At 53.2% G+C, this 19,269-nt stretch overlaps 1 protein-coding gene across 1 annotated transcript in view; it reads right to left on the reverse strand.

The window, feature by feature from the left end:
* Positions 1-467: 467 nt before the first annotated feature.
* Rasgef1a (RasGEF domain family member 1A) overlaps positions 468-19,269 on the reverse strand; it is a 51,184-nt gene continuing 32,382 nt past the window's right edge. The window contains exons 2-13 of the mRNA XM_070020833.1: positions 13,811-14,011; positions 10,911-11,033; positions 8,717-8,854; positions 7,605-7,826; positions 7,142-7,216; positions 6,691-6,783; positions 5,840-5,942; positions 5,685-5,764; positions 4,378-4,569; positions 3,240-3,363; positions 2,576-2,648; positions 468-2,404 (exon numbers count right to left, since the gene is read on the reverse strand). Coding sequence (XP_069876934.1) covers positions 2,380-2,404; positions 2,576-2,648; positions 3,240-3,363; positions 4,378-4,569; positions 5,685-5,764; positions 5,840-5,942; positions 6,691-6,783; positions 7,142-7,216; positions 7,605-7,826; positions 8,717-8,854; positions 10,911-11,033; positions 13,811-14,005 — 1,443 coding nt within the window. The 5' untranslated portion in view covers positions 14,006-14,011 and the 3' untranslated portion in view covers positions 468-2,379. The remainder of the gene's footprint in view (positions 2,405-2,575; positions 2,649-3,239; positions 3,364-4,377; positions 4,570-5,684; positions 5,765-5,839; positions 5,943-6,690; positions 6,784-7,141; positions 7,217-7,604; positions 7,827-8,716; positions 8,855-10,910; positions 11,034-13,810; positions 14,012-19,269) is intronic.

A 19,269-nucleotide genomic window follows, 5' to 3' on the forward strand; every position in this document is an offset into this window, starting at 1 on the left:
GCTAGGCATGTGGCTCACACCTGTAATTACAGCTTCTCAGGAGAATGATGAATTTAAGGCTAGCCTGGACAAAATTAGCAATACCCTGTCTCTAAAACAAAGTGGGGGCCGGGGGCGACTAGAAGAATAGCTCAAGTAAGTGGTAGAGCATCAGCTTTGAGTAACTTGTGTGACATATGAGGCTCTGGATTCAATCCCCAGTGTTACCAAAAGAATGAGCCAAGTGCCATTGGCTCATTCCTGTAACCCTAGATACTCAGGAGGCTGAGATTTAAGAACCAAGATTCAAAGCCAACCCAGGGCAAGAAAGTCAATTAACCAGCGAAAAACCTGGAAGTGAATCTGTGGCTCAACTGGTAGAGCACCAGCTTTCACTAGAAAAAGCCCAATGACAGCACCCAGGCCCTGACTTCCAGTCTCAGCCCCATCCCAAGTGGAGAAAAAAAGGATCACCAGCACCAAGCAGGCAGAGGAGAAGAGCAACATGGTCTTTTATTGATGCAAATACATCCAGTCACTCCAGAACTGACACCCTACACAACAGCACAGCTTTACACTCAGAGATCATCTCCAGGTCCCAGAACAGAACCTGGGGATGCAGCAAGGTAGGAGAGGAAAGTAACACACAGACAACTGCCATAGGTACTAGAACTGTGACCCACGAGGCGCACATGGACTATAGGCTCTTTGTTTTCTTTTTTAACACAACGTACAGAAAATGGTCTCACATTGTATTCCAAATATATATTCTCAAGTTTGTAGCCTTTTTAAATCTCCGAGACATAAACAAAGCAATATATTTATATATACTATCAATATACAATCCGCACTAGTTAGTATATCTGCAAAGTGCCAGCCCACTGTGACAATACAGTGTTAACTATTCAGTTCCCCAGGCTGAGGGTGACCCGGCCCTCCTCTCCCTCCTGAGGCCTGGCCCCTCCCACCCAGGCTTTCCCTGGGTATTCTGGGAATTGGAACACTGACCAGGCCTCACAGTTCAGGAGGTCCTGACTGATGGCCCCCATCCAAAGCCAGGCCCGGGGACAGGGATGGGGTCAGGAATCCCTGGAAGGGAGACGGCAAGGACACTGGCTTTCTGAAATCAAGGGCCATCCTTGTCCAGGGAAGGTCCGGGGTTCACAGCAGACATGGGAAATGGAGTGTATTCCTCTTGAGTTGTGGAGAAAACCCAGTGGGGGCAGTTTCATCCAAAAGGGTTCCAGCAGTGCCAGCCTGGCTGAATCCAAGGTGACCCCCAGTAGAGGGAGAAGAGGGCTGTCTCCTCCACACTGGCTTCACCTCCCCACCCCCTTTCCTGAGCACACAGTTTCCAGCCCAGTTCAGCATCCCACCCCCATCTCCAGCTGGGTTCAGAAAACTCCAGTGCCACAATGCCCCAGAGTCATCTTCCATGTCTCTTGTTTGAAGAATAATTTGCCAAACATACCCTCTCACAGAAAAAGAATGCTCCCAGGCCTTCTCCCGCCCCTCCCAGACCCCAGAAATCCCTGATAAAGGAAAATGAAAATGTAAACTTTGATAAGCCCCATACCCAAAAGTCCCCTTCCAGATATGTACACACGAGGCTCCCCTGGCTGCTCAGCCCTTCCTGTGGAAACCTGGCAACCCAGACTGTAAACAGTAGGCGCCTTGTGCCCCGGGCAGAGCAGGAAGGCCGGACCCCCAGTACCTTCTAAGGCACTAACCCCGACATCGCAGACACTGGCTGGAAGGCGTCCGAGCAGGCAGGGCTTATGTTGGTTTTGGTTGGTTAATTTTTTTAAAATATTTTTCATAAGATGTTAATAATCAAAAGTAGAAAATAAAAATCTACATTTCATTAGAATAAGATGTCATCATGGATATCATCTCCCATGACAATCTTTCTCCCACCCCTTCCCCAAAGCAGGGCCCCGCCCTGGTATTTAAAATAAATTAACAACAACAACAAAAAAAGCTCTTGTTAAGTGCCAAAGGTGGATGCATGAAATAATTACCATTTTTCTTCTTCAGAAAAGTTATATACAAAATAGACCCCAACCGGTGAGGTCTCTTCATCTCAATCCAGATCAGTCAAGATGCACATTCAGCCGGGTGCCATGGCTCACAGCTGTAATCCTGGCCACGCAGGAAGCTGAGATCTGAGGATCCCAATTGGAAGCCAGCCCTGGGCAGACAAATCTGAACTCTTATCTCCAATGAACCAGCAAAAAGCTGGAGTGGAGGTGTGGCTCAAGTGTTAGAGTGCCAGCCTTGAGTGACAAAGCTAAGGGAGCATGCCAGGCCCTGAGTTCAAGCCCCAGTACCAGCACAAAAACAAAACAAAACAAAAGATGCAAACTCAGCTGCTTCATCCGGCATCTGCAGCCTTTATCCTCAGGCTCTGTTAAGGAGAGTGGTCCTAGGGGTGGACAAGGCTGAGGTCAGCTCCCCTGAGGCCCTGACCCGTGAGTGGAGGGCTGCGAAAATGCCCCACCTCCCATTGGCTCAGATGCCCAGTCAGAAGATCCAGCACACCCCCTCAGCCTGATATCCCTCCCCAGGCTTAGGGTCCATGGTGTCCGCTGCCTACCTGAGGGCCTTCCAGTTGTCCTTCTCCATGTGGTTCTCAGGACCTTCGCTCTCAAAGGAGGCCACGAATAGAGCTGAGGAACAGATGAGGCCTGAGAACATGCGACCATGGGCCAACAGCACTTGCACAATCCTTCCAACCGATTGGCCAGGTGGAGGCACCAGTACCCACCCGCAGCCTCTACATAACATACAGGATTACAGAAGGTCCCCAGGCTGCCAGCCAGGGGTCCTCTGCGTGCGTGCGTGCGTGCGTGCGTGCGTGCGTGTGTGTGTGTATGTGTGTGTGTGTGTGTATCCTAGGGCTTGAACTCAGGGGCCTGGGCGCTGACCCTGAGCTTTTGTGCTAAAGGCCAATACTCATCACTTGAACTACACCTCTGCTTCCAGCCTTTTGGTTAATTGGAGGAGAGTCTCATGGACTTTCCTGCTCAGGCTGGCTTTGAATTGTGATCTTCATATCTCAGCCTCCTGAATAGCTAGGATTACAGGCATGAGTCACTATGCCTAGCTTGTCTTTTGTCTTTTCACATCATCAATCAACCCCACCTTAAGCACGTTGTGTGGACTAAGGAGTCTGGGGAAGGGGGTGGGTGGGAGGGGGGAGGTTGGGGATAACAATCACATCACTCCCAGAGCAGCCCTGAGCAAGTGAAGACCCTCACCTTCCTCGCTGTAGATGGGTGCCGAGAGCAGGTAACTCTGAATCTTCTTGTCCTTCTCAAAGGGACATTCCACCTGCGTCCATGTCATGAACTCATGGATCTGTCTGGAGATCTCCCAGAATTTCTGAAAGAAGACCAGTGAGATAGTGTCACTTGTCATCCTGACCTTCAAAGCTACCACTGGACTGGGTGCCGGTGGCTCACGCCTGTTATCTCAGAAGGCTGAGATGTAAGGATCATAGTTCAAAGCCAGCCTGGATAGGAAAGTCCATGAGACTCATCTCCAGTTAACCACTAAAAAAGCCTTTGATGGAGCTGTCTGGCTCAAGTGGTAGAGTGCCAACCTTGAGCACAAAAGCTCAGGGGTAGTACCCAGACCCTGAGTTCAAGTACCAAGATTGGTGCGCGTGTGCACACACGCGCACACACACACACTGGGGAGAGGACAGACTGCTATGAGGAGGATGGGGACACTGGCCATAGTGGCTTGTGCAGCAGGTGTTCCCTGAGGCCCCCTGGTCCTGCCTCGGCCCAGGTCATCAGGCTGAAGCTAAGCAGTGCCTCCCCTGTGGCCTGTGCTGTAGCCTGGGCCAGTATCCAGCGGCACCCAGTGGTATTACCAGAACAAGCATGGTCTCACTCCTTGGGCCTGAGCAGCCACACCAGCCCCTTCCCTCTGTGAGCTGGTACACCTGACCATCACCTCTGCCCTCCTGTCCTTGTCCAGGCTTCCTGGCCACCAGGCAGGTTCTTTGTTTCTAAATAGAAATTCTAGATGAGATCCCAACTAGAATTCTCCAGAATTTTAGATGAAAATTCAAGCTGGCTAGAATTCTCTAGAATTTCCATTTAGAATTACCACTCCCTGGTCACTGCCCATGTCTCTTCATGCTTAAAGCCCTCCAGCAGCCCCTTCTCTGTCTCCATAGTGGGGTTAGCACTAGAACTAGCATTGTGGGAATAAGCTTTGTGCCCAGGTTCTCTTCCCCCCTCCCACCACCCCCCACCCCCCGCACCCAACCTGGGGGCATCCAGATCTACAAGCCCTTTCTAAGATGAGTCTTGGCTATCTGTGGTGGAGGCACATACAATCGCTATCTGTCCATGCCAGGCCAGAAGCCCAAGCAGCTAAGCTCACCTTGAAGTTTATGTGCCCATTGGGCAGATGGTTGGTGTGGATTTTGTGCAGAAAGTAGATATCCTTGACAAAGAGGTTGAACACAGGGATGACGATCTTCTCTCGGCTGCTGTTGGCCATCTGGGATCTCTGTGTCGCCCCCTGCAGGGCTGTGCGGTAATTGCAGAAGTTGCTAGATGGGTCCATGTGGTGCTAAGGGAATAGGGAGCACCTGGTGAACACGTGATCCCCACGTGACACCCTGTGGAGAGCCAGGCAGGGTGGAGAATGTGCTATCAGCAGGTGGCCCAGTTCTGAGGGGAGGAGACGCCCCCCAGGAGGAAGGTGCCTGAGGAGCCCTGGGGCCTCAGAAAACTAAAGCATCCCAAAGCCAGGCGGGCCCCAGGCTCTCAACACTTGTAGTCCTAGCTGAAATCTGAAGATCAAAGATCAAAGCCAGCCTGAGCAAGAAAGTCTGTGAGACCCTAATCTCCATTTAACTTCCAAAGGTAGCTAGAAGGGGAGCTGTGGTTTAAGTGGTAGAGTGCTAGCCTTGAGCAAAAAAGCTCAGGGATAGCATCCAGGCCCTGAGTTCAAGCCTGAGGATGGGCATGAGAAAGAGAGAGAGAGTGCACAGAGCATCCTAGCATTGCTGTGCCTGGTGTCCCCTCCTTCAAAATCTGCATAGACACCTCCCAGCTGACTCAACAAGACTCAAATGACTTGGAAAGGAAAGGAAGGAAGGAGAAAGAGGAAAGAGAGAGAAAGAAAGCTAGGCACTGGAGGCTCATGCCCGTAATCTTAACTACTCAGGAAGTTGAGATCTGAGGATCCTGGTTTGAAGCCTACTTGGGCAGGAAAGTCCATGAGACTTATCTCCAATGAACTACCAAAAGCCTGGAAGCAGAGCTGTGGCTCAAGTAATAGAGTACCAGCCTTGAGCAAAAAAGCCAAGTAAAAACATGAGGCCCTGAGTTCAAGTCCCAGTCCCAGCATAAATGAACAAAAGCAGAAGCATCCATGTCAGATGTGTCTGGGCAGGCCCTCTGCGTCCTGTCTGCAGCCTCCAGAGACCTCTCAGCATTCCAGGAGCAGAATTTGCCTAAGGATGAGGCCAACCAACCATTCTAGGCCAGCAGCATTTTATTCCAAGCTTATTAGCTGCTTTTGGCAACTTGCTTCGGGTTGATGCTGCTTTACCTAAACCAGGGAGGCCGAGGGGAGTGCCAGAACCCCCCCCCACAGCTGGGGTGCCAGGAGCAGGTGCCCACCCTTGCTGCTGGCACTTTCTGCCCACCCAGGATGAAAGGTGCTCCGGCGCCATGTACCTCTAAGACATCGAACTTGGCCGTCTTGACTTTGGACCATGTTTTCTTCAGCCGTGCCACTGGACTGAGGTTCATGCCAGCTGCAGGGACAGTGGGCAGGGGTCAGGGCACAGGGAGCATGGGTATGAGCAGCCCACCTGTGCCCAGATACTCACAGATGATTGCCATCATGGAGTTGAAGTTGCCAATGTTGAAGCATTCCCGGGCCACATCAATGAAGAACTCCAGCATACGGGTGCGATGCTTCTTCTTTACCACCTGGGGGGAGGGGGGCATAGCTTCATCATGGAGCCATCAAGGGGCCACAGGGGCCAAGATCATGGGACAGCAGGATAGGGAGGACCTTAGGGATTTGCTTCCAGGCCTGGGAGATCTGAGGCTGATCTGAGACTGTGCAAGGCCCAGACACCCACCCCACTGCTGACATCTCCTTGGCCACAAAAGGGGACCGTGGGGAACCGGCAAGATCCATGCAGGCTGGCAGGACAGTGCTGGGCATGGGAGGACCCTCTTGGGGAAAGGTCTCTGTGGTCATTAACAAATCATTAGCCGATGCTGCTGGCTCAGGCTTGTAACCTAAGCTACTCAGGAAGCTGAATGAGGCTAGGCTGGAGCAGGAAAGACGAGGAGACTCATCTCCAGTGAACCACCATAGAAGTGGTAAAAGCACTAGCCTTGAGCAAAGGGGCTAAGGGAGAGTGCCCAAGCCTTGAGTATTGCCTCAAAGAAAAAAGGAAGAAGGAAGGAAACAGGAAAGGAGAGAGTGAGGAAGGAAGAAGGAAGGAAGGAGGGAAGCCGAGGGGAGGAGGGAAGAGATAAGAAGTCACTGCACCGGGATTTTGGACAGGGTCACTTGAATTTTCTTTTAGTCTCCTCTCTGGCTCCATGCAGGTAGAGCATAAGTTTAAGTCTCAAGGAAGGAAGCAGCCACACACACACACACACACACACACACACACACACACACACACACACACACACCAGGTCTGCCCCTGGATGGGCTTACCCGGCACACCTCGGTGGCCACCAGCATGCTCAGACAGTTGAACCAGTTGTCATAGGCCTCCAGGCTGTAGGTCTTGGTCATGTCCCCTCGGCACTTGGGGGGGAGGGGAGGACACACAGAGTCACACTGAGTGCAGGGAACCCTGGCTGGAGGTCAGCTCCTGTGGCTGAGCCTGCCCACAGCAGCCTAGCTCACACCTGCGTGTTCCTAGGTCATCCAATGCAAGTCTAAGCCAGGGCCTTGCCACCCCCAACCCAGCACGCACTGCACCTCGAAGCAGGCCCAGGAGGGTCAGAACACATCCATCTGGAGCCATGACAATTCACTGGGGGCTCTCAGGGCATCTGTGTGAGGCTTGCACCCACTCTGCAAATGATGTGAGTGCCAGGCTCCGACACCAGTCACTCCTGGGGGAAATGCCACTGCATGCCATGGGGCTCAGATCACTCACCCTGTGATTATCCAGAGAGTCCATGTGGCTTATGATCTGCATCAGGTCCTCAGGGTAAATGCTGCTGACCCTCTCCTGTGATGGGAAATGGCCAAGAGGGGATAGAACTTCAGGGGCACATGGCCAGAGCCTGGGATCAGTGAGCCTGTCCAGGATATGGGCTCATCCTGGGGCTACAGCAGGACAACAGGCCCCCCCAGCCCATTATACAGGCTGCCATGTACTTGTAGACCCATCACCCAGCACAGAGACACCTGTTGCACTGATGATCACACTGTGGCCTGAGACACAGTGGCCAGAGCGTTGGCAAGCCATCTCTGCCATCTTCTGGCAGCCATTGCACAGGCTGGATGGGTCTCTGCCAATCTAGGCTGAGTGGGACACCAGTCCTGAAGTCTTGGCTAGAAAGCCGGGGAATGCCACCCTCCCTTGGACCCAGTGCAGAGCCCTGGGCAGCACTGACCAGTTCGATGTGAGTCAACTGTTGGGCCAGCACCAGCGGGTCACAACACACTCCCAGGATGTCCTTCTGGACAGCTGGTGGCTTGGCTTTCAGGATGGGCCCTTTGTCCATGGTTGGTGGCCGGAGCTTCTCCCGAAGTTCCTGTAACTGGTTCCGGGCAGCCAGGGACAGCAGCAGGCTCTGTATCATCTGCGTGATCGCCTTCTTCACCGTGCCATTCTCCTGCGAGTTGGGGGCAAGGAAGGGGCTGCTGTGGTCGGCAAGTTCACCAAGCCCATGGCGATGGCCTGGCCACCAGAGGCAAGCTTCAGGCTCACATTCCTCATCCATTCCTGCCTCCAGTCTTGGGATCTCAATGGGAGTGGAGGATGGCGCTGGCTTCCTGGGGGCTGCTAGGAAGGGCAGGCCTGGGGCTGCCCCACTGGGAATGGAGACAGGTGTGTGTCTCCCAGGGAGAGAAACAAAGCTGCCTCTCGCTGCCTCCCTCAAGCAGAAGTGCCACACTGGATGGACAGAGGCTCCTCCCCTGAATGGGAGGGAGCCTGGGCTCTGTGGTCCCAAGGAGGAACAGGGCCTGACCATCATAGGAGCTCTCAGACTTGCCTGAGGAGAGGCAAGTCTGTCTCTAATGAAGGCCTGAATGAGGCCAAGAGCTGCAGGAGCTGGGTTGCTGATGGCTCACACCTGAGGCTTAAGGCTCACAGTTCAAAGGCAGCCCAGGCTGTCCGCGAGACTCTTACCTCCAACTAACCACCACCAAAAAGCTGGAAGTGGAGGTGTGGCTCAAGTGGTAGAGCCCTAGTCTTGAGCACAAAAGCTCAGCGACAAGGCCCAGGCCCTGAACACACACACACACACACACACACACACACACACACACACACACACACACACACACACACGCTGCAGGAGCAGTTAGGCCCTCTGCTTGGGCCCCCACTCCAGGTACTAGAGTGCCAGGGGCCAGGGCAGGATCACAGCAATGACTCCACAGATAGGATATCCTGTAGACTTCACCTTCTTGAGGGCAGGCACCCCTCCCTCCCTCCACACACATGCACATGCGTGCACACACACACAGTGGTCCAGCCTGGGGCTGAGGGAGGTGTCACCTCATCGCACTGGGTGACACGATGAGTGATGGCCTTCAGCTCGGCCATGGCCTTGTCATCCTGGAAGTCATAGGGAAAGGCCTCTGTCCACTCCTTCAGGAGCTGCACGATCTTGGCGGAGAAAGACTTGAGCTTGGCCTGGAACCGCAAAGCGAGTGAGATGCCACAGGTCAGAGAGAACCACAAGGCAGCCAATGGCCCAAGCACCCAATTCCCTAAGAACTGGCACCCCACCTCCAGGCTCCTCCTGGGCCTGTGTCTCTGGTGTGCCTCAGGCTCGGCCACACCTGAGCCACCTGTGAGACTGTGCCCTTAAATCAGCTTTTTTGTCACTTAAATTCATTTTCAATAATAACAATAGTAATAATGGAGCTGCGCACTGGTGGCTCACACCTGTAATCCCAGCTACTCAGGAGACTTGAGATCTGAGGATCTTGTTAGAAGCCAGCCCAGGCAGACAAGTCTGAGAGACTCCTAGCACCAATTAACTACCAAAAAAAGACAGCAGTGCAGGTGTGGCTCAAGTGGTAGAGCGACAGCCTTGAGCAAAAAGAGCCAAGCGAGAATGAGGCCCTGAGTTTGAGCCCCAGTTCCAGCACAAGATAATAATAATAAAGTTAGCTATAGAAAACTAATTTCACTTTCTATAATTAGATATTTCCCATCAAAAGCGTGTAGTGAAAACCAAGCAGAATTGGATTAAATGAAAGACTCATTAACGTTCTTGGTTAAAAGCAGGTTGGCCAGTGCCGGGAGGGGCATTCAGGGGGAGGCAGGGCCACTCTGTGTCCAGGAGGCCTGGGTCTGCCTGTCAATACCACCCACCTGGACATAGGGCCTTCTAGGATAGAGGACCATAGGTGTGCGGCAAGGCTGCACGCTCTTCTCAGCATGCCTGCCTGCATGGGCTTTGCTCTAGGGAGGGGGAGAGGAGAGGTACCGGATTCCTGGCTTTAGTCCCACCATCCACTAGTCTACCTACCCAGGCCAAAAGCCCATCTGGTCTACCACAGCTCTCTTCAAGGCCTGATGAGTTCCTTCCCATACTGGTCACTCCCCGGGCCCTGCCTGTCCTCAGGACCCACTGCTCTGCCAACTCAGGCTCCCCACGGCTGCTTGTGTCACCTGGGAAACCAGCCCCTCTGATGCTGCAGCTGATTGGAGCTTGGGGCACACCCCCTGGTGCCAACTACTTTGACGGCACCCACCACCTGTTTTTTATAACAGAACCTGAACTTGTGAGAGCCAGGACCCCCCCACACACACACACACCTGCCCCAAGGCCTCAGGGGAGGGAGATAGCCCTGACCCTGACTCAACCCAAACATCTCACACCTGTAATCTAGCTCCTCAGGAGGCTGAGCCATGAGGATCCCGGTTCAAAGCCAGCCTGGATAGGAAATTCCCCGAGAAGATTCTTATTTCCAATGAACCACCAAAAAGCCAGAAGTGGAACTGTGGCAGCCTTGAGTAAAAAAGCTAAAGCAAGACCCTGAGGCCCTGTGTTTAAGCCCCAGTACCAGCACGAAACAAAACAAAAACCTCTCCCTATTCAGATGCTGAGATTTGGATATGAGCTATTCTCCCATGGGCCTGTGTTTTCAGTGTTTGGGGTCCCCAGCTTGGAAGTTGGTGGGACCTAGCTAGAGGAATGGGTCCTGGGGGTGTGCCCTTGGGAATGTCTTGTCCCTCACTCCTCTGTCTCTCTTGCTCCCCACTTCCGGTCCACCATGAGCTGAGGATGCTCGTTCCCTCACACGCTCTGGCCACCATGATGCTCTGCCCACACCTTTGGGGTCAATGGATGGAACCCTCTACATCTGTGAGCCAACGCAAATGTAAATCCGTCCTCCTGTCAGCCGTCCTCCCAGGGACTTGGTGACAGGGTAGGCCCAGTGACTCACACATGAGACCTCTGCGGGGAGCAGGCCACCTGACACCCGCCTGGGAAGTGACAGCGGCTCGGCCCTGCAAGGGAACACTTACCCCAAGCTGCTGAGTCCTGCCCTGGGCAGACCATTGCTTCCAGCACTCGGGGGAGGGGGGATGTGCTTAGCACTGGCAGCCCCACGTCAGGCCCAAGAGACTTTCCCCAAGGCACACCAGGCCCTAGCCAGGCTGCCACGCCCCTTCCTAGGCCACTAGGCCCTGAATGACAGAGCTGGGTGTGAGCAATGTCCTCGTCGCGTCCTACCTTCTCAGGCCCCGCCTCCAGCTGCTGCCTCTGCTCCAGGCAGATCTGTCCCACCCGGGCCAGCAGGTCCCGGGGAGGCGTGAAGACCCTGGAGCTCAGGAGAAACGTGAAGATGTATGTCCTCTGAAGAAGGGAAAGCAGAAAGCCTGGTCAGGCCCAGCAGCACTGCTGCGGGATCCCATCGCTCTCCCTGGCCCTGCCCAGCACCCACTGCGGGACATGTGAGGTGCATCCACACACTCCTCACTGCCAGCTTTCCTCTCTCTGCACCCCTGGCTTCTCCTCTGTGACCACAGCCTGTGCTGAAGACAGCTCTGCTGGGCTTCTTCTGCTCCCTGGCCCCAGTCATGACAGAGGCTCCAGGGTCTGTTGCCTAGCCCAAGGTGCCCCCTGGTCAGCAAAGGCCAGGCCTGGTCAGCAAGAGCAGGGCCTGGTCAGCAGGGGCTTGGTCTGGTCAGTAGGAGTGGGGTCTGCTCAGCCTGGGTGTGGTCTGACCAGTAGGGGCGGAGCCTGGTCTTCATGGGTGTGGCCTTGCCAGTGGGGGGTGAGGTCTGGCCAGCATGGGCAGGATCTAGTCAGCAGGACCCTTTCCAGCCAAGACCCGGCTTTCAGGAACTGATGTGGGTGCCTTCCTGGCCCATTTCTGACTGGCTGTGGGCCCTGACCTTCCAGGCCCATCCCAGGGTCCTGTATCCCACATCCAGCAAGCATGTGAGCTGAGATCCTCATGGACTGGAGGACAGAAGGGACATAGCTCTGGCCAAGGTTCTGCCAGAGAGTCAGTTCCTGGGGAATCTTCACAGACTCCAGCTTGGGGTCAAGATGGACTTTGTGATGAGGAAGATCACCTGGGACTCTCGGGAGAAGCCCTGCCCCCTTCAAACCTCAGTCTGACCCCATTCCATGGAGCTGCTGCAGGCCCAAGCCCCATCACCCCAGTCCCAGACCACAGAGCTGGGATGTCCTTCGCACCCACAGCCCTCCACGGTGTGAACAAAGCAAGGCTGCTCGGAGGCCAGCCCTCCCTGGGGCAATGGGGACCCTGCTGTCCCACAGATTTCACATGACCTATCCCAGATTGTTGAGGATCCCAGCGAACAGGTGGGAGTTTGGGGGTCTCCTTTAAAACTATGGGTGAGGAAAGATGTTGGGGCTCTGAGGCAAGGCAGAGGCACCCCAGAAAGAATCCAGATGGGGTGCAGCCCTGCCCACAGGAGGGAGTAGAGAGAGGATCAGAGGAGCAACTGCCCAGCCCTCGCCCTGGCCCCACTTCCTGCCCTGCATTTAATTCTTGCCCACTTTCTTTCTTCTAGGAAACAGTTCTAAGGACTACAGGAGATGACAGTAGACTGAGACTCCTCTGGGACAGTTTTATCAGGGGTCTTAGCTAAGTGCTGGCAGCCATGCCCGTGATTCTAGCTAACTCAGGAGAGTGAGAGCTGAGGATCCCAGTTCAAAGCCAGTCTGGGCAGAAAAATCTGTGAGCCTGTCATCTCCAATTAACCAGCAAATAGCCAGAAGTATAGTTGTGGCTCAAGTGGCAGTCTCATCCCTGAGCACAAAAAGCTACAGGAAAGCACTCTAGCCTTGAGTTCAAGTCCCAGCACTGGCACAAAAATACATAAAATTTAAAAAGGAAAAAAAAAGGAAGTCTCTTTTTGCTATAGCATAGGACCACTGCCCCACAGCCTGACCAGGGATGGGGGGTGAAGATACAGTTCTGCCAGGAGCATCTTTGTGGGCTATAAGATCTCTCCTCCAGAGTCTGCCTCCGGGCTCTCAGCAGCTGTGTCTGCATGACCAGTACCAAGACAGGGCTCTGACCAGAGTTACAGGATGGACAAAAGGATGGCAGGTGAGTGGACAGTAAAACAAGTTGCAGGGAGCAAAAGTGGCCACCAGGTGGTGAAGCTGAGCCCAGCACCACAATTAGGAGAAAGCTGAAGGGTCATGACTCTTGATTCCTCATGTGTGTGTGTGTGTGTGTGTGAGAGAGAGAGAGAGAGAGAGAGAGAGAGAGAGAGAGAGACAGAGACAGAGACAGAGACAGAGACAGAGACAGAGACAGAGACAGAGACAGACAGAGAGACAGAGACAGAGACAGACAGAGAGACAGAGAGAGAGAGAGGGACAGAGAGAGAGAAAGAGAGAGAGAGATAGAGAGAGAGAGAGAGAGAGAGAGAGAGAGAGAGAGAGAGAGAGAGAGTCACAGACAGAGACAGAGACAGAGACAAAAACAGAGTTGAACTCAGAGCCTGGGTGCTGTCCCTTAGCTTTTCTACTTAAAGCTGAAACTCCACTAGTAGAGCCACAGCTCCATTTCTAGATTTTTGGTGGTTCATTAGAGATAAAAATTTCACAGACTTTCCTGCTTGATCTGGACTTGAACTATGATCCTCGGATCCCAGGTTCCTGAGTAGCTAAGATTACAGGTGTGAGCCACTGCACCCAGCATGGTAATTCTTGTCCAACTTCTCCATGCTGCATGTAAGGCTATGCCGGGACCACCACGCAACCCTGCCTCCAGGAGGGGGCAGGCAGCATGAGCAGCCAGGGTCAGGCCTCCCGGAGAACCTCCTTTCAGGACCCCTGCTCTTCATGTGCAGGGGGAAAGCTCACGTGACAAGGGACCGCCTCCTCTGTTTCCAGAATGGCAGATGTCATAGTGAGGTGAAGCGGGAGACGGGGTTGCTGGAGAGCAGTGCAGCCCGTGCTCCGAGCTCCAGGGGCTGCAGGGATTTTGAACACAAAACCAGCTTCTCCACTCAGGGACGGCTCTACGAAGTGGGCTGGGCGGCCATGGTGAGTTCCCCTGCAGGGGCATGCCTATTACTCTGTTCAAGCCTGCCTCCCTCCAGAAGATACTTCCCTGTCGCCTCCTCCCTGATCCAGGCACTCACATCCGGGTAATAGTCCACCGTGGGGACCAGATGCTCCATCAAAGCCTCCAGGGACCCAGAGATGAGACGTCCATCTTGGAAGATGAGGTCCCCAGGGCCGCTGGCCCCACCTCCTCTTTCCCCCATGCTGGGGTTCGCCTGTCCACTACAGCTGGGCCCAAGGATGCTGGAGAAGACCACGGACGTCTGGGGCATCGTTTCCTGGAGAGAAGAACGAAAGTGTGAGGTATCAAAGTGCCCCCAACTCTGTGGTTTATCCCCCAGAGGCTCCTGCAAAAGCCCACAACACCTAAGGGCAGGTGAGTGTCTGCCCTCTGACTGCTCCCATGGTTTGTGTCTGAAAAATGCTCCTTCAACATGCTCCATGAATGTCAGGCCTCACTCTAGAGGCTTGGACACAATTGGCCTCCTGAGGTGACATCTAGGGAACACATGAGGAGCAAAGTACAGGGAGCCTGTGGTCAAGGCGGCTTGGATATCACTGGCCATGCCATTGGGCATTGGTGCTCAATCCTGTAATCCTAGCTACTCAGGTGGCAGAGATCTGAGGATCACAGTTTGATGCCAGCCTGGGCTGACAAACCTGAGAGATTTATCTTTCCAATTAACTAGAAAAAATGACAGAAGTGAAGGTGTGACTCAAGTAGCAGAGAAGCCATACAAGAGCACAAGGCCCTGAGTTCAAGCCCCAGAACAGGTATAAAGAAGTGGGAGGTGGGGGGGGGGAGAAAGGAAAAAAGGGAAAAGAAAAAAAAAATGAACATCCTAGGACAGCAGAGATGCAAAGGTCCTGAGGACGGTATGTATATGTATGAAAGGAGTAAGCCGGTACCATGGCCAGAGGACTGTCAACCATGCATGTCCTGGGCTAGGGTGGTATGTGTTGTTGCTGCTGCTTCTAAGTGAGGAGAAATAGGACTCCAAGCCGAGATATTGAGGGAGCCTGCTAAGGAAGCATCTGGAAGCTGCCCAGCTGTTTTTGCAAAACTCAGGGAAAGCCTGTGAGATCAGGTGGGAGCAGAGGGGCACGGGGTAAACCTTGGGCACTGTCAGGCTGTCTTGGGTCCGTTTGGGCCTTGGCACCAGGCAGAGCAAGATGACAAGGTGTGGGGAAAGATCTGGAACTTGTTCTTGGCTGCATGGAATCTAAGGTGGGTAGGGGAGCATCCTGGGGGTCTTGGTGTCCTGGAGCTCTCCACCATGGCCTGGCCCACTGGGGCCTGCAGGCTGACCACCTCACACTGCAGAGAGTCTGAAGACCTCTGGCCACAATTATACCCAATGCCCAAAGCAGTAGACCTGCCAGCCTGGGGGCTGCCTGGACCATGTTCCTAGTCCTGCCACAAGGGGGCGCACTGGGACTCAGAAGTTTATGCCTGGGAGCCTGTACCTGCTCCTGCCACACGGGCGCATAGTAGACCTAGTCCAAGCTGTGAGCCTGGACCTCTGAGGTTTATGTCTGGGAGTGTGTTCACACTCCTGCCACCAGGGGCGCCCTGAGGCCTGGGCCGGCCTGCAAGGGCAGGCTCTCCTAGCCCTTCTTCCCTTTCCGGGTGAGTGGGCCTAGGGCGCAGGTGGATGAAGGAAGAGGAGCCTAACCGTTCTGCAGGGGTGGGGGCTCCAAAAGCCTCCTGCACAGGACCCTCTCCTATCACTGACAAGTGGGGGTGATCTTCAGAATAGCCCCTACACAGTTCCGGACCCATAGTCCCCATGCATCCCACCGGCCTGCCCTGCTGTGTAGAGCAGGTGACAACCATGATTGAGAGGACCCTGGGCTGCGGTTCCCCAGGCTTGACAAGCAGAGTCACAGACCTTCACGCCTTCACGTGAAGTCGGCCGCACTCACAAAGGGGGAAAAAAAGACCCCAGCCAGGTGGTAGGAGCGCCCCCATAAGAAAATGTCTTGGAATTCCAGGGAAAACCCTGGGTGAGGGTTCAAAGGAATAACCCAGACTCAGAACAGAATGAGGCCCCAGGCTCAGGCTGCTCCACTCAACAGGGCTCTATCAAAACACTCCCTCCAAGTTAGGTTCTGTGGCTCAAGCCTGTAATCCTAGGTACTCAAGAGGCTGAGCTCTGAGGATCCTGGTTAGAAGACAGCCTGAGCAGAAAAACCTGTGAGATTCTCATCTTCACTTAACCACCAAAAGCCAGAGATGGGGCTGTGGCTTAAGTGGTAGAGTGCCAGCCTTGAGCAGAAAAAGTGCTCAATAAACAGGACGGAAGGAAGGAAGGAAGGAAGGAAGGAAGGAAGGAAGGAAGGAAGGAAGGAAGGAAGGAAGGAAGGAAGGAAGGAAGGAAGGAAGGCAATTTCCTGGAAAATCAGGACACAAATGGCCTACAGGGTATGCTTCCCACATGCCCCCAGGGTTCTGCCTGGAGGGGGGTCTGCCAGCCCCCCAACTCTCCCAGGCTTGCCTTGGCAGGGGGATGAATTTCTGAGGAGCACGTATGTGAGCTTCTATTTTTTAACCTACTCAACAAAAACTGCGAACTATTTTTAGCTCAGCAGGCTGGAGGACATCACAATTAGCAACTGAAAATTCCACATCCCGCCAGTCTCCCCTCTGTAGCTGGGATGGCGTGCGCCGGGGAGGGGGGAGGAGGGGAGGTAAGGGGCCTGGCCTTGTTCCCTCACCCTGGTCAGTGGCATAACCAATAGGGCAGACTCAGGGGCTGTGCTGGCACCCCTTGGACCTGGGTTGGTGACACACGAGTTCCACTCAGCCAGGGACAACAACAACAACAACAAAATGGACCCCCAATGTCCCTTCGAGGGATAACTGGATGCCAGAAGTCACTTGTGCCAGGCTGGGGTGGGATGTGAGGTTTTCCACAGAGTCCCTACTCCTTGCTCATTTGTTCCCTCACTCATTCATTCAGAAGCCTGACCTGCCTTAACAAGGAAACGTCATTGCTCTGCCACTTGAGCTACACCTCCACTTGCAGCTTGTTTTTTGGTTTTTTTTTTTTCTGGTTAACTGGAAATTAAGAGTCTCACAGACTTTGATGCCCCAGCTGGCTTCCAACTGTGATCCTTGAGATCTCAACCTCCTGAGTAGCTAGGATTGCAGGCATGAGCTACCCGCACCATTGAGACATTATTTTGAAGCTTCAAGAAATCATATTCTCCACAGCTGAGCAGAAGGGCTACATGGACCCCCATGGGCCTACATGGCAAGTGGGGGGGGGGGCCCTGGGCCAGGCTGGACTCCAGGATGGAGGTGGCTGCTCTGGGAAGCAGAGCGCCAGCCCACACCTCGCCTGCCGCCTGCTCCACCAAGGCTTGACCACAGGATGCGGATAATTAAAGCTTTGTTTTAGACACATAATTCATGTGCTTTTCCTCCTGAATTCCTTTCTATTACAAATGCTATTTGAATCCTGCCGCCTCTCCTCACACTCCTAACTACACATTCTGCCAAGTTAGACTTTTCTCTTTTTTTCCTTCTTCCTCCTCTTCTCTTTTTCTTGCCCACTCAGCTTCTTCTGATGGCTCCTCAGGGGACAGAATGGCTTTGTCTACCAATAACCAACTCATTATTGAGACTCGAGGCCCAGGGCTGGGGCAGGGGGTGATAGCCGGTGGATTTGCCTCCTACCCAAATGCCCCAGGGTGGGGAAGGGGAAATGCCTTATGTCCTGGCCTCTGCATCAGCCCATGGGATCCCACTGGGGCTAGACAGTCTGCACTGGGGTCTAATGGGTCTACTCCTGAAGCTGAGATCTAAGGATCAACAGTTCAAAGCCCACCTAGGCAGGAAAGTCTGTGAGACTCTTATCTCCAATTAACCAGCAAAAAGCTAAAAGTGGAACTGTGGCTTAAGTGGTAGAGCACCAGCTTTGAACAACAACAACAAAAACCTAAGGAACAGTGCTTAGGTCCTGAGTTCAAGCCCCAAGACTTTCACATGTACACACACACACACAGACACACACACACACACACACACACACACACACACACACGAGAGCTAGCAAACCTAGCAAACCAGTTTATATGTCTTTTCATTGTTAGGGATCCCCTCAAGGGCAGAGTGTGGACTCCTATTCCATCTGGTACTGTCCATCTGGGGGCCCCTCCCAGAGCCCAATGTGGAGGCGAGGAACCCCTCCCAGGTAGACCCCTGTGTCCTGTCCTGCAATGCAGGCCAGCCAGTTGTGCCTGCACAAGGAACCATGTCACCAGAGAGGGACTACAAGGTGGCTGGATCCCAGCTGGGGGCTCTGGGAGTCTGGGTCCAAGGGAGGGAGGGAGGGATAGATGAGTGGGTGGCTGAATGGATGGATGGGTGTGTGGGTGGATGGGTGGATAAGTGGGTTTATGGGTAGATGGGTGGATGGGGGGATGGAGGGTTGAGTGGATGGCTGTGTGGATGGATGGGTGATGAGTGGATGGATGGATGAGTGAATGGGTTTGTGGATGGGTGGGTCAGTGAGGTAGTCCCTTCTAAGAACAATCTTCCCTGGCCATTAGTCTTTAGGTGTTGGACATGGAAAAAGAACAGTTATTTTTCCTTGGTGTTTAAAAAGCAAATAAAAGCCAGGCACCAATGGCTCATACTTGTAATCTTAGCTACTCAGGAGGCTGAGATCTGAAGACCATGGTTTGAAGCCAGCTCCAAAAAAAAAAAAAGTTCCTATGAGACTCTTTTATCTCCAATTTAAACATTCAAAAACCAGAATTAGAGCTGTAGCTCAAAGTGGTGGAGCTCTAGCCTTGAGCAAAAATTGCTTAGGAACAGCACTCAGACCCTGAGTTCAAGCCCCACAACAGACAAAAATAAAATAAAATTCCTAGCTGGACACTCTAGGTGGCTCACACTTGTAATCCCTAGCTACTCAGGAGGCTGAGATATGAGGATTAGAGTTCAAAACCAGGGTAGGCAGGAAAGTCTGGGAGACTCTTTAATCAGCAAAATGCCAAAACTAGGGATGTAGCTCAAGTGGTAGAATATCAGCTTTGACTGAAGAAAAGCTAAGGGACAGCACTTGAATTCAAGCTCCAGGACACACAAAAATAAAGAAAATAACTAGATAAATAAATAAAGGACACAAAAAGGGGGGGGGCGAGATTCTGAGCAGAACAGTTGGTACCAAAGTGAATCAGAGGAAGGAATTGCTAAAAGTATATGGTAAATGAATTTAAGCAAAGAAAAGAGAGTAGACCTGCTCTTTTTTTTTAATTCAAGAACTGATTCTTTGAGATGTAGTCCAGTGGGGGTGAGGGGGAGAAGAGGAAAAGAAGAGAAGGGAGGGGAGGAGAAAAGGAGGGAAGAGGAGTGGGGGGGGGGTGGAAGAGGAGGAGGAAAGGCAGGAGAGATCATTGAACCCTGGCAATTTCGAAGAGGAGGAAGGGAGGGGCCAACTGACAGATGGACAGACAGAATGTAAAAAGTACTTCAGGCAGGAAAAAGGAATTTAAGTGAGGATACAGAATTAAAAGATTCTTTGAA

This window comes from Dipodomys merriami, unplaced genomic scaffold (assembly GCF_024711535.1).
Source record: "Dipodomys merriami isolate MVZ:Mamm:240054 unplaced genomic scaffold, mDipMer1.0.p SCAF_14, whole genome shotgun sequence".
Classification (NCBI taxonomy): domain Eukaryota; kingdom Metazoa; phylum Chordata; class Mammalia; order Rodentia; family Heteromyidae; genus Dipodomys; species Dipodomys merriami.